At 46.8% G+C, this 14,914-nt stretch overlaps 1 protein-coding gene across 12 annotated transcripts in view; it reads right to left on the bottom strand.

Annotated features, from left to right (window-relative positions):
• Positions 1-14,914, bottom strand: part of DIP2A (disco interacting protein 2 homolog A) — a 92,358-nt gene that overhangs the window by 53,297 nt on the left and 24,147 nt on the right. For 5 of the 12 annotated variants that reach the window (XR_003792432.1, XM_029215339.1, XM_029215335.1 and 2 more), the window contains 4 exons: positions 13,880-13,999; positions 11,660-11,887; positions 7,329-7,466; positions 213-332 (listed from right to left, as the gene is read on the bottom strand). Coding sequence is in view for 11 of the 12 variants with exons in the window: in XM_029215339.1 (XP_029071172.1) it covers positions 213-332; positions 7,329-7,466; positions 11,660-11,887; positions 13,880-13,999 (606 nt within the window). In the remaining variant the exon portion in view is untranslated. The remainder of the gene's footprint in view (positions 1-212; positions 333-7,328; positions 7,467-11,659; positions 11,888-13,879; positions 14,000-14,914) is intronic. The other 7 variants (XM_029215340.1, XM_029215343.1, XM_029215345.1 and 4 more) reach the window with 3 other exon arrangements.

The following is a 14,914-nucleotide window of genomic DNA, read 5'->3' on the forward strand; positions in this document are numbered from 1 at the left end:
ACCACTGGACCAGAGGCACAGAGAGACGCTGTCTCTTTAACTACGAGCTGTTGACACAGAGCCCGAGGTCATGTGTGATGCTGAGGTCCCCACCACACACGATGACCACAGAGTCTGGGTCTGACCCACATATGAAGGACGTTTGCCTGTGTCCTCAGATGTAACGGCCGCCCTGTCTGCACAAACTAGTGTGCCGGAGTTGGGACACTCACCTTCCAACACCTCCTCCAAATCATCCACGAAGAACTCCTTCAGTGGAGGGCGCTTTGGTTTCTTCAGGGTGTTAAGAAGCTGCTGGATCTTGGAGGACACTCTGCTGCTCACGGGGACACCTGCCACGGGAAGAGAGCACTGAGGCTGGATGCGGAACCCAGGTCCAGAGACCACCCGCGTGAGTGCGTCGGAACTTGTAAATCCAACCAAGCGCTGGCCCCCTCAAATGGCCATTTTGGAATTTATTAGTTCATCTGACAAATGTATACTGAATGCCTTCCAGGAACCAGAACTTGTTCTAAGCTAGCGGTTTTCAGAGTGGCCCAGGGACCCCTGGGGGTGCCCGAGACCCTTTCAGGGATCACATTATAGACGCCATTTGCTCTTTCCCTCTCCTCTCTCACACGCGCACAGTGGAGGTTTCCAGAGGCCACACAGTGCGGGACGCCCAGCAGACGGAACCCACCCAGACGCTGCCCTCTCGCCAGCTATGAGAGACCAGCAACCGCAGCAGACAAGCCTACCCTTCTCATGGCATCTCGTTGTATTAGAACTGTTTTCATAAATATGTGCTACTTATGTTAAGAGATAATGAGCTTATTATTATTTTTAAATGAGTTAGTAAATATTTTTAAAAATCCTTAGTTTTAATTTCTAATATGGTAAATATACAGAGATATAACCCGCATAAGCTAAAAGCTCTCTGGTGTCCTCCATAATTATTAAGGAACGCCGTTCCGGGAGATGTAAAGTCAGCCAAGACAGATAAGAGTCTGCCCTCAAACAGGTCACCGTCTGCTGCACAAAACCCAGCAGAAATACGTACATGTGCTGGTGGAACAGGGCACCAGCCTCGGTGACAAGCGCTCCGAGGAAAAGGCACGTGGGAACGCAAGCAGGCGCTCTGGCAGAGGAGGCGAGGGCAAGGCCTGGAGCCCCAGCCACCTCCGTGCACCGCGAGGCAACTGGCACCTCCCTCCTCCAGGGCTGGGCCAGCGATCGAGAGCTGCACTCACTGGCCTGGTCAGCAGTCTCCCTTGTCCTTTACAACACCAGCACTTTGAAAGAGTCCAGTTCTTTCCATCATTAAGTAGCACTTACCTCATCCTGCATTTGCTTGAGGTTTTCTCAGGATTCAAGTCAGATGCTGCATTCCTGGCTGAAGCAGTACCTGAGCATCACGTCCAGACCCACGGGACACCCACCTACCCTCCGGGAGACGCAGGTTTCTGTCACCCGGGCCATGTGCCGTGCAGGGCTCCACTATCGGTACTATTTTTGGCTTGTGCCACCAATAAGAGTGTGAGAGGAGACACTTCAGGACCTCACGAGTATCCCGATCTTCACCCAGCTCTCCCTCCATTTAACAGCCACTGGTCGTTCTGCCAGAGGCAAGGTTTACTGCAACGGTTGCCGAATTACTTTCCAGCTTGAGCAGTCCACTGACATTTACAGCTGACGCCTGACTTCCTTCCTCCCTTCCTGGTTCTCCTGAGAGGGACAGGTACTGAAGGCCAAGACCTGGCGCCTCGGTGTGCTCACTGCTGCCGCTCTGTGTCTTTCTTCTTCTAACACACAGAGCTGAGAACGTATGCTGTGCACATGCACACGTATGTATCCATGGATATGCACACCCCCTACACATACAATACACATGGGCACACGGGCCGCGTAACAGATACAGGTCTCTATCCTAGAGCCCCGAGTCCACGCCAGGGCCCCCAGTGCTGTGCTCCACGTCTGGGCGCCTTCCTTCTGCAGCGAGAACCCTGGCTCCCAACACCAACACCTTCGCTCAGTGCTATCACAGATACAGAATCAGTTCCAACTGTTGTACCCAAACCACTACAGAAGCAAAGCTAGGAACAAGAGTTCAGAATTGGTTTTCTGTGCTTCCTACACAGCCTCGTCCCGGACCGAGGGTGCTGTGTCCATCACTGACCTCTGTCAGCTCTCTCCCCTCACCCTCTTAAGGGTGGCTACGTAGTTCTTGGAAATACAACCAGGTTTGTTTACTTACAATTCCTTTCAGTTTTAGGGTTTTTCCCTTCCTTCCATCCATTAAGTTTATGTTTTGAATGTGTAGAACGTACTTCTAAAAATCACAACTATATAAAAAGATAAACTCAAAGAAATGTCACTCCCTCCTAAAGTCCTTCTGCCCACCCCACCCCATGCACCTGCGGGTTGAACCAGCCCACTGCTTTCTGGCTTATCCTTCCTGCATTTCCTTCTATAGAGATAGTAGGTTTATGCTTGCTTTATTTTCCTATTTCTCACACAAAAGACGGTGTACTATAAACGTTCCTTTACTCTTCGCCTTTTCACTTAATGGAAAAGCACCTCATTCCAGGTCATAAAGGTCTTCTTGCTACTCCTGGCAGCTGCGCGGTCCGCCACAGTGTGAATGTACCAGGTTTATTCAACCAGTTTGAGAGGCTTGGATAACAGGTACTTCTCAATATTTTGGAGGTATAGACAGTGCTGCGATGAACGACCTCGTGTGCGTGTGTTTCCTTATTTTTAGAGGTGTGCATTCAGGGTAAACTCCTACACTGGCACTGCTGGGTCCAAATGGAAGCACAGACACAGATCTTACCAACTGCTCTTCCAGAGAGGCTGAGCTGCTTTGCATTCCCACGAACAATGTGTATTTCTCTAATTGCGAAAAAGGCTGAATGAACATCATGTGTAAGAACTATTTTTACATTTCTTTTTGTGAATTGTCTGTATTTTCTACTTATTTTCCTGTACTAGGAGCTGGCAAACTTTTTCTTAAAGGGCTAGAGAGTAAATATTTGGGGCTGTGGCACCGTCTCTGCCATCACGAAAGCAGCAGACGATGTGGGAGGGGCAGGCGTGGCAGCAGCTGAATCAAGACGAACAGAAAAACCTCCCGATAAACACATTCTGGATTTAAAATAAAGAAACTGGAAGAAGAAGAGCAAAGGAAAGCCAAAGTAAGGAGAAGGAAAGAAGTAATATATATGAGTAGAAATAAATGCAATAGAAGAAAAAGATAAACAATAGAGGAAAAACAATTACAATAAAACTGGTTCTTTGAAAGATAAACAAAATCCAGTGAACGCTCTGGCTAGAACGATTAAGATGAAGAGTGAGGAGACCCTAACTGCTGGTGTTAGGACCGGGCAGGACAGCATCACAGGTCCCACACCAACCCACAATGAGGGAACCTGCGGAGCGGAGGCAAGACGGACAAACTCCTCCAAAGACACAAAACTGACGTGAGAACAGAAGAGGAAGGAACACTGCTCAATTCATTTGAGATGAGTATTATCTTGATACCAAAACCAGACAAAAATCCCAGACCAGTATTTATCTCAAACATAGACACAAATCCTTAACAAAATACTAGTAAATCAAATCCACAATATGTAAGAGGGGTAACACACCATAACCAAGTGGGGTTTATCTTGAGAACACACCTTTGGCTTAATCTTCAAAAATCAGTCAATGAAATGTACTATATTAACAAACTATGAAAGAAAAACCATGTGATGAGTTTAACACATTCTAAAAATCATTTAACAAAAATCATGATAAAAATTTTCAGAAAACTAGGGGAAAAAAAAGGAACGTCCCCAACCTGATGAAGAGCATCTACGAAAAACCCATGACTAACACCACAATTAAAAATTGAAAAGCGGATCTTTCCCCTAAAATGGGAAACGAGGCAAGTTGTGTCCACTCTTGACATTTCTAACTGACGTTACTACAAGTCCTAGACACTGCAATAAAGCCAGGAAACTGAATGTTCCTACAGGCAAACAATTTGGAAAGAAAAGTAAAATGGTATTCATAGACAATATGATCATACACGTGGAAATCTTACAGAATCTACCAAAAAGACTACTAGAATTAATGTAAGGTCAATATGCAAGAACCGACTATGTTTCTCTAGATGAGCAATAAACAACTGGAAAAAAATTTAAATACCATTTGTACAATAATAGCATCAAAAAATATAACGTATTTTGAGATAATTTTTTTTAATGTACACATTTTTTAAATATTTATTTATTTGGTTGCACCCGGTCTTGGTTGTGGCAGGTGGGCTCCTTAGCTGCGGCAGGAAGGCTCCTTTGCTGCGGCTCGCAGGCTCCTTTAGTTGTGGCATGGATCGAACCCGGGCTCCCCGCATTGGGAGCGCAGAGTCTTAACCACTGCGCCACCAGGGAAGTCCCTATTCTGAGATAATTTTAACAAAATATGTGCAATACCTGTACACTGAAAGCTACAAAACAGTGCTGAAAATTTTTTTTAAAGAGTTAAGTAAATGGAGAGATATACCATATTTATCAATTGAAACATACGGTATTGTTAAGATGCCAATTCTCTCCAAATTGATCTAGAGAGTCAGTGAAGTACCAGTCAAAACCCAGCAGGAATTCTGGTAGAAGTTAACAAACTGATTCTAAACTATATATTAAGATACAAAGGAACTGGAATAGCTAAGGCAATTTTTTAAATGAAAAGAAGAGTTGAAGACAAACTACAGTACACAATTTCAAGATCTATTATATAACCCCCCCCACACACACACATATACATATATGATCACGACAGTGTGGTACCGGTATAAGGACAGACAAAGCAGTGGAACAGCATACAGAGCCCAGAAACAGGCTTCTCTCATATGCGGTCCACCGATCTTCACTAAAGATGCCAAAGAAACTGGATAGGGAAAGAAGGGTCTTTGTATTACATGATCCTAGAACAACTGGACACCCATATACAGCAAAGTGAACTTAGGTTCATACCTTGCACTGATATTAAACTTAACTCAAAATGAATCATACACCTAAACATAAAACTATAGGAGAAAACCTTTATGACCTCGGGTTAGGAAAATATATCTCAGATATGACACAAAAATAGGATCCATGAAAGAAAAAAATGGTAAACTGGACTTCATCAAAACTAAAAACTTCTGCTCTCTGAAAGGCACTATTAAGAGAATGAAAACACAAGCCATAGACTGGGAGAAAGTACAATTTGTAAACCTGATAAAAAACTTGTATCTAGATTATATAAAGAACTCTCAAAACTTAGTAAGAAAACAAACAACACATTTTAAAAAGTAAGCAAAAGATTGGAACAGACTCTTCTAAAAAGATATATCGATGGCAAATAAGCACATGAAAAGATGCTAAACATCATCAGTCATTAGGGAGATGCCAATTAAAACTATAATGAGATACCTCTACACACCTATTAGGATGGTTAAAATTTAAAAACCGACAATACCAATTCTCGGCAATGATGTGGAGGAACTGGGACTCTTTTTTTTTTTTTTTTTTTTGCGGTACGCGGGCCTCTCACTGTTGTGGCCTCCCCCGTTGCGGAGCACAGGCTCCAGACGCGCAGACTCAGGGGCCATGGCTCACGGGCCCAGCTGCTCCGCGGCATGTGGGATCTTCCCGGACCGGGGCACGAACCCGCATCCCCTGCATCGGAAGGCGGACTCTCAACCACTGCGCCACCAGGGAAGCCCGGAACTGGGACTCTTATCACTAACAGTGGGGATGTAAAATGGTACAACCACTTGGGAAATCAGTCTGGCAATTTCTTAAAAAGCTAAAACATAAACCTACTATATGATCCAGGTTTTCTTCTAGGTACTGACCCCAAATAAATGAATGGAGATACCCACACAAAGACTTGTAAAGGAATAGTCACAGCAGCTTTACCTCTAATAGACAAAAACTGGAAACACCCCAAATATCCATCAGTAGGTGAAAAGATAAACTAGGGTGCATCTGTAGGATGAAACAGATCAAGAAAGGGAATGAACTGTTGATACATGCAAGAACATGGATGAATTTCGAAATGATTTTGCAGAGTGGCAGAGGCCAGACAATAAAGAGTAAATGCTGGGCGATTCTATTTATATAAAATCCTAGAAAGTGCAAACTAATCTATAGTGTCAGGAAGTAAATCAGCGGTTGTCTGAGGGAAGCCAAAAAGGGCAGCAAGGAGCTGTTACAAAGGCACACAAGGAAGGAAGCCTCCAGGAGCACTGGGTGTGCTGGCTGCAGTGGGGGTTTCACGGTGTACATGTCTCTTAAAGCTGATAAAATTACACACGTTAATATGTGCAGTAGAAAATATGTCATTTATACCTCAACCAAGTTCTTAAAATATTTTAAATAGGGACTTCCCTGGTGGTGCGGTGGTTAAGAATCCGTCTTGCAATGCAGGGGATGCTGGTTTGATCCCTGGTCGGGGAACTAAGATCCCACAGGCCACGGGGCAACTAAGCCTGCGAGACGCAACTACAGAGAAGCCCGCGCACCGCGCGCTGCAACGAAAGATCCCACGTGCCACAACTAAGTCCCAACGCAGCCAAAAAATAAATAAGTAAATAAATAAATATTTAAAAAAAGAAAATTTAAAGAGTAACAAATTAAAATTTTAAAATCTATCTAACAAATGTAAAGCCTGCTTCATGTTGTCTCAGTTTCTCCTCTTGCACCTGAACAAGGAGCTGAAAGACCTCAACAAAATCTGACCAACTGCTCAGGAGTATAAAACACTCCTGAGATACTCTGGATTTTTCTGCAACTCAAATTTGGCACATTGGAAGGAAAACTCCATGTGATTCTGATAAAAGATACTGGAAACTGTTTCAAAAGGAAATAGTACAAATGAGGAGACGAGACTCATGCTGACATCTCGGGGCCTGCATGCGGGACAGCCCAGCCATGGCTGCACTGATCACAGGCTGCTGAGGAGGGAGACTGCAGGGGCTGCTGTCCCAGGCGGGGCTGCTGTCCCAGGCGGGGCTGCCCTCATCCTACTGGGTCCACGAAAGGAAACTTCCCCAGCTTCTCATTTTCCCACAGTACCGTAGATCCAAACTCTGGGCATCTGATTTAAATGTGAAGGCTTTCTCCTCCCTACTCCCCTCTTTCCCCATCTGACCAATTCCGAAGCTATTCCTGATTATTTCTCCGCAAGATATACACACGGGCAGTTTAAGTGCACCAGGATGATACCTGATGGCTGGCTCAGGTTTGCTAAACTGAAGACACCAAGGTGAGGTCCAATACCTGTGCTCTGCTGTCTCAAAAGAAGGAAGAGAGGATGCTCACCACCTGCCGTCTCTAGGACGCTCCCACTGCCCCCCCGAGGGGCTCCTCTCACGGAAGCCAGCTGTGGACGCTCACAGTAGGTGTGCTGATGCTGTGCGAGGCCCGTGGTGACATCGGGAGGGGCAGAGTGCAGATCTGCTTTTGAAAAACAAACCCAGAATAAAGGTGCTGTTAATTCAGAAGAGCACTAACCTTAAGTTGCTGTTTAAACCCCATTCGGCTGAAGCTTCACTAGCTGAGCTCTAAGCAAGGCATGGGGCATTCTGACTCATTTTGCTTTTCCGGTTGACCGAGGCACATTGGACCCTGTGAACTCTGAACTCCGGACATGGCCCGACAGCACTGCGTGCAGGTGGCCATCCAGTTCTCGGAGGGAACTAGACCAGAACCACCAACTACGGCACAGAGACGGTGCAAGGAACTCGCCTTTCCCAACAGCCTAATGAGGTTTTACTTAGAAATCTCCCTCAATGAAGCAGAAACACATTTTAAATCAATTGTTGTTGGAACATTTTTCATTGTATTATGAGAAAAATTGCCAGGCTTCTATAAACTATCCCCACGCCCCCAAAAGGCAAGTTGGCTGTCATGCAGACACGAACCTTTGCAGTCTTCACAGAGTAAGCCTACACAGATTAAAAACTATCCCTACTGCCAGTTCAAAAGCCTCACTATTAAGAGGCTGCAATCAGGTTCTTAAGGCAGAATGTATTAATGTCACATTTAAAGACAAACTATGTCAGATACAGAAAATGTTTAAAGTCACTCCTCCCACTGTCTGAATGTCGACTCTGGGTTTTGTTTTCACTGTATGGCATTTTTATCTGTTCGGATACTGGTTGGCTGAGAGCTGCTATAGCATCTCTGCTACAACCAAGCCTTCCACCAGGAAAGTACCGAGTCTGGACCTAGCGTGACGCTCGTCCACTCTTGAGAATCGATACTGATCTGTAATCTCTTTAGTCTTCAAATGAATGCTCCCACCATCATAGATGGCACTTTGATACTTAAAATTTTTTAATGCCAATCATTTATCTATCATTTCATAACCTAGGCAGTATGCAATATAAGAATTTTTAAAAATATGTAGAAAGATGAAATTATGTGGCAGAAAAACACAAACTCACTATTAACACAGCAGAAAACACCACCTGGAAAAACGTAACTTTTTGACAAGAGTTTTCACAACCCTTGAAAAAGCTTGATATTAATGAAATTAGCATTTTAAAGTACGCCTATCACAAAGTTCTTTCAGTTTAAAAAGGAATTTCCCTGCCCTTCCGAATCTAGCAAAAAAAAAAAAAAAAAGAGTGATTTTAACAGCTATTAATGAAAAAAGGTACAAATGGTAATCTCAACTACAAAGTAGTTTCTTAAATAGCTGCATAAAAATAAGCAAACTACACTCAAAATGAAAATTAACTACTAGGACTTACTGGTGGTGCAGTTGTTAAGAATCCACCTGCCAATGCAGGGGACACAGGTTGGAGCCCTGGTCTGGGAAGATCCCACGTGCCGCGGAACAACTAAGCCCGTGCGCCACAACTACTGAGCCTGCGCTCTAGAGCCCACGAGCCACAACTACTGAGCCTGCGAGCCGCAACGACTGAAGCCCGCACGCCTAGAGCCCGTGCTCTGCAACAAGAGAAGCCACCGCAATGAGAAGCCCGCACACCGCAACGAAGAGTAGCCCCCGATCGCCACAAGTAGAGAAAGCCTGTGCACAGCAACGAAGACCCAGTGCAGCCAAAAATAAATAAATAAATAAATAAATTTACAACAAAACAAAACTGAACTACTGTAATTAAATGTACTGCTTTTAAATATAGGTATTTAATTCATGTCCAAATGTTTTATGTATATGATTTTCCTAACCCAAAATTGAAAATGATATATATTTTTAATTACCTTTACCTAACATTTTCTGCCTCCAATTTTTTATAGTCATCTTCTTTCTATACTTCTTTCCTTAGCCCAAATTGAAGAATTCTCTAGTGTCAGAAACTAAAACAAAGGGTGGTTTTTATAACAAGGAGAGGGAAATGGAGTATTTTTCAGATTTAAAAATTCAGGTCAAACAGGTAGCATATGAAGGTTACAAACAACAGTAAGGTATCAAGTAGAGCCCGAGTTAAGATGTTTAGAATCTACCAGAACGAATCACACAATGTGTACGTGAGGCCAGGCGAGCAGGACGCGAGAAGAGTGGCCTCAGCCACAGCTGCACACCAGGAGTCCTCCACCCACAGAGGTGATAAACTCGCCTGTAAGTCTTTACAGCCAGGACCTTCCGGGGATGGAGACGCCCACTCAAACACACCTTATGTTCAAAACACCCCACGACCCTGAGGAGTCGAGGGCTGTCTGGTTAAACATGCTGAACTGTGGTCAATTTCTCACGCTAAATATGCTTCTATTTCTAACCCACCAGGAAGCCGTGTTTACGACAGCTCGGCAACGGCTGATACAAGCAAACTCTGCCCTATTCCCCTCACCGTCGAACGCAGAAGAGAGCTTCGGGAAGCTGAACTAAGCGAAGAGAACATTCAAACGCTACCGCTTTCCTCACACTGGAGGTACCTGTGTATTTCCAAAATGTGAAATCGCCGTGACAAACAGGAAAATATATCCATCTCAAGCTGTTTTCAAGCTCTCCACTGTAAACCCCCGTGAGGGCAGCTGGGCTATAAACACCAGCCATTTTAGGACCCCCAGGAAAGCTACCGAAACAATCCTGGCAGGCTGTTACCAAAGGAGCCTTTTTCTCGTAACGCAAACTCCCCAGGACAGTCCTGACAGCCCGACCCCAGCGGTCTTGGAGCCTCCTCCACCTGCCGGAAGCAGGTTGAGGCGTCATGAGTTCTCACCCAAGACTCACAGCACGAGCTCCACAGAAATGTGCAGACGTCTGCAGTGACACAGCCAATGACAAACAAAGAGCGTCCCTGATGGGCCCACAGAGGCCAGAGATGGAAGACGTCAGTCACTTACAATGCCCAGTCCAGCCAAATGACCAAGATCTTACATAAAAGCAGTTCAGCACCTGAGACCTGGGCCTGCCTGGGGGGTGTTAACCCACTGGGACCCCACCCAAAACACTGGCCAGTCACGGGCACACCTCTGATGCACCATTTTGGTTTTAACAGAACAGCAGCTAACAGCAAAGAAAATGAACAGGAATCAGAAAACTGTGGGCCAGCCCTGGCTCCAGCACAGCCAGCTGCGTGGTCTCAGGCAGGCTGCAATCACGCGACTTAGCTCTTCCCTCCACACCTGGAAGGAAGAGGGTGTTCAGATGACCCCAGCAATACTGATGCACCATCTGAGAAGTACACTTTTTTAAGGTACTCGTGCAAGAATGTATATGGGCTTTGTATGCCAGCTACGTTACTAGTTTTGCTTTTAAAAAAATGACTTTAAATGGTGAAAGGCTTGCAATGTTTTCCTTTCTAAGATTAATGTTATTTATTTATTTATTAATTTTTGGCTACGTTGGGTCTTCATTGCTGTGCGCGGGCTTTCTCTAATTGCGTTGAGCAGGGGCTACTTTCACTGCAGCGTGCAGGCTTCTCATTGCGGTGGCTTCTCTTGTTGCGGAGCACGGGCTCTAGGCGCGCAGGCTTCAGTAGTTGTGGCACGTGTGCTCAGTAGCTGTGGCACGTGGGCTCTAGAGCGCAGGCTCAGTAGTTGTGGCTCGCAGGCTCTAGAGCGCAGGCTCAGTAGTTGTGGCGCACCGGCTTAGTTGCTCCGTGGCACGTGAGATCCTCCTGGACCAGGGCTCAAACCCATGTCCCCTGCACTGGCAGGAGGATTCTTAACCACTGCGCCACCAGGGAAGCCCCTAAGGTTAATGTAGTTTAAAGGGCTGGGTGACTTGGAAAAGGTCTGGGCACCCGTATGACTGAGCTCTGACTGACATCTCTTTTCAGGTTGAGGGCTGTCTAACCCTGGTATGTGGAGGAAGAAAGGCCGGACGGCGGCTGCAGCCCCAGCCCCGCCTCGGGATGCGCAGTGCAGGGACAACCGAGGGCTCCAGCTGTACACACAAGGAAGGAGCAAAGGCGGGGACCACATGCAGGCGGCAGGCCCCCGATCGTCAGGGACTGTCCACCTGTGCGGGCCGCCCCCTCCAGAGCGGAAACACCAGGCACTCATCAGGGACCCCGGGGGAGGCCCACACGCCACAGGGTCTGGATGGGGCTGCTAAACCACAGAAGCATCAGGAACCACTTTTGTTACCGAAAGGACATTTTCCGTAGGAAAAGGAGAAGGTGGGTCTGGCTGGGCGCGGGGGCTCCCCTGCCTGGAGTGGCCCCTGCGGCTGTACCGACCTACGCGGGCGTGGGCCGCGGGGCCTGGGGGCACGGCGGCGGCACTGGGCACGGCGGCAGGCCGCCCTCCCGGGCGAGATGAGGTGCAGGATGCAGCGGAGGAGGCGGGCGAGCCCTGAACGGCCTGGTCGAGCCAGGGCGTGACGCCGGCGTGGCTCTGGAGCGGCGCGGAGGCCAGTCGCCCGGGCCGCCGTAAAGAGCCCTCATCTTCTGAGGCGGACGACGTGTCTGTGGTCAGAATAACGAGGACAGGCATGAGGGGGGCGTCCTCCGGGGCGGAGTCCCCACTGGACCCAGCCGGCCCGTGCCCTGGGCCCCTGCACAGCCGCGCCCGCGGGTCCACGAGGGCCTGCGTCTGACCGGCCGTGAGCCCCGCGGCCGGACTCCCCCGGAGGCTCGGTCTCGGGGCGCCACGCCCAGAGGCGCAGCCAGCTGCAAGACTGACGGCCTCAGTGCGCGCTGTGGGGTCCCGGGAGTCCACCCCCAGGGCACCTGCCTCCCCTCAGCAGACGTGACTGAGCTCTGAAAAGAGCCCCTGCCTAATCAAAACTACAATGAGATATCATCTCACACCAGTCAGAATGGCCATCATCAAAAAATCTAGAAACAATAAATGCTGGAGAGGGTGTGGAGAAAAGGGAACACTCTTGCACTGCTGGTGGGAATGTGAATTGGTTCAGCCACTATGGAGAACAGTATGGAGGTTCCTTAAAAAACTACAAATAGAATTACCATATGACCCAGCAATCCCACTACTGGGCATATACCCTGAGAAAACCAAAATTCAAAAAGAGTCATGTACCAAAATGTTCATTGCAGCTCTATTTACAATAGCCCGGAGATGGAAACAACCTAAGCGCCCATCATCGGATGAATGGATAAAGAAGATGTGGCACATATATACAATGGAATATTACTCAGCCTTAAAAAGAAATGAAATTGAGCTATTTGTAATGAGATGGATAGACCTAAAGTCTGTCATACAGAGTGAAGTAAGTCAGAAAGAAAAAGACAAATACCATATGCTAACACATATATATGGAATTTAAGGAAAAAAAAATGTCATGAAGAACCTAGGGGTAAGACAGGAATAAAGACGCAGACCTACTGGAGAATGGACTTGAGGATATGGGGAGGGGGAAGGGTGAGCTTTGACAGGGCGAGAGAGAGTCATGGACATATACACACTAACAAACGTAGTAAGGTAGATAGCTAGGGGGAAGCAGCCGCAAGGCACAGGGATATTAGCTCGGTGCTTTGTGAAAGACTGGAGGGGTGGGATAGGGAGAGTGGGAGGGAGGGAGACGCAAGAGGGAAGAGATATGGGAACATATGTATATGTATAGCTGATTCACTTTGTTATAAAGCATAAACTAACACACCATTGTAAAGCAATTATACTCCAATAAAGATGTTTAAAAAAAAAAGGAGCCCCTGCCTGAGACCACCGCCTCGGGCAAGGAAAGTGAGGTGAGTTCTGGTTTCATCCAGTCAGCAGGACTGCATTTTATCACGGGTTTCACAGTTATCAGTAAGTTCTTTAAAAACTGGGTAGTATCTATGGTTATATTCAGTAGAAACAAGAATTTGACAGCCATTTCTAAGACTTTTTTCAACAACATAAACTTTTTTTTTTAAGTGAGGAAGCATCACCAAAACGCTATGCTTATCTTGCAGACCTGGTGTGTTTGGTTTTTTACCATGTCTTCAAACCAAACATGCACGTCACCAGTTTCGTGACTCAAATAACCAGACAGGCAGCAGCCTCGTGCTCTCAAGCACCTGGACAGGGTTTTCAAAGAAACTTAAGACATACTAACTATCCTGAAGAGAGACTCCACGTAAAAGTTTTCATCTGTAATGGTCACGACAACAAAAGCACAACAACAAAATAAATAACCCTCCAAATAGCCTTATTCTTTCCCATTTAAGGCCTGGTAACAACATAACAAGTAATAGCTAATGAGATGAGAATAATTTTAGAATTCTGAATTCAGGGAACTCTGTCATTCCATGAAGCACGTACTCCAGGTTCCTCTCTTTACTAAAAGACACAAACTGCATCTTAGTGAAAAAATTAAAATATACACAGATGTCCTGTAGAAAGGAAGTCTGCACCCCCCCCACACACACACCCACACACACACTCTTCACGACAGTCGGAGGCTGTGCCGCCCCAAAGGGAAACCCCTCCCAGGCCACCGTGACCCTGCCCAGTACCTGGGGGCGTGTAGGCCTCCACGGCCGTGTGCGTGAGGACGGAGCGCCTCTTGGAAGGCATGGGCATCTTCCTCTCTTTGTATTTGGCCAAAGCTGCCTGCACGGCCTCGGTATGAACATCTGCACGGAAAGAACAGCAACAAAAACACGTGTTACAAGATTCCTTATGAAGTAACAAAACCATGGTTCACGTCTTTATATGTTTTCACTGAGTGTAAAAGGAACACAAGCTCAGCCTACACGTGGGTCCCACACATTGGTCCTAGATTTCCATAAATATTCCTCGGCTTGTAGATTTGACTTTGGAAATATTTTCAGATTTAAATCAAAAAGAAGAAATCCCCCAAACTGAAAATAAAATGAAACATGAACCTAATGTGCTCTGACTGTGGCACAAACCACTCCAAGTGGCGCTAAAGCCCTGTGGTCAGACCGTCAAGCTGCTACCCCAGACAAGCCCCAGGACGGCAGAACCGCACAGGGAACGCAGGCTTTCCTGCAGTCTTGCTGCCGGTGGTCACGGGGGCCCCGCCACACTGCCACGCTTGTGGTCGAGTGTGAGAGAGCAAACAAAGAGGGGCCTGACGGTCTCGCTCCATCGCCCCTCCCTGGAGACCAAGACACTCGTGAGGGAAACAAGAGACAAACAGAGACCAAAGAAGTGCGGGAAAACCCTGCAGTCCTGAATCTGAGTGAAAATTATCAGCGTGAACACATGTGGCATTTTATCTTTAGATAGTATGTCTTAACCTCTGTCCCTAAGAATGTCTAGGAATGATGACAAGCCCGATAGCAATGAGCATCCCTACCACCCAGACTGTGGTCTTAAAGTACCATCCTCACTGCAAGCACCCCGAGACATGGTGGATTCTAGGGTGGGGGCAGGGAGCACACAGGGGAGCCTGGAGCATTGCATCCTAACAGCCATAAGTACACGGCCCAGTGACCCAAATGCCAGAGCCGATGTGGAGACGCTCCCAAAGGCTCATAAAGATGGGGCAGTTGGAACATCACCAAGGATAAATGCTGGAAGGA

Source organism: Monodon monoceros, unplaced genomic scaffold (genome assembly GCF_005190385.1).
Source record: "Monodon monoceros isolate NGI ecotype Baffin Bay Population unplaced genomic scaffold, NGI_Narwhal_1 Super_Scaffold_11, whole genome shotgun sequence".
Taxonomy (NCBI): domain Eukaryota; kingdom Metazoa; phylum Chordata; class Mammalia; order Artiodactyla; family Monodontidae; genus Monodon; species Monodon monoceros.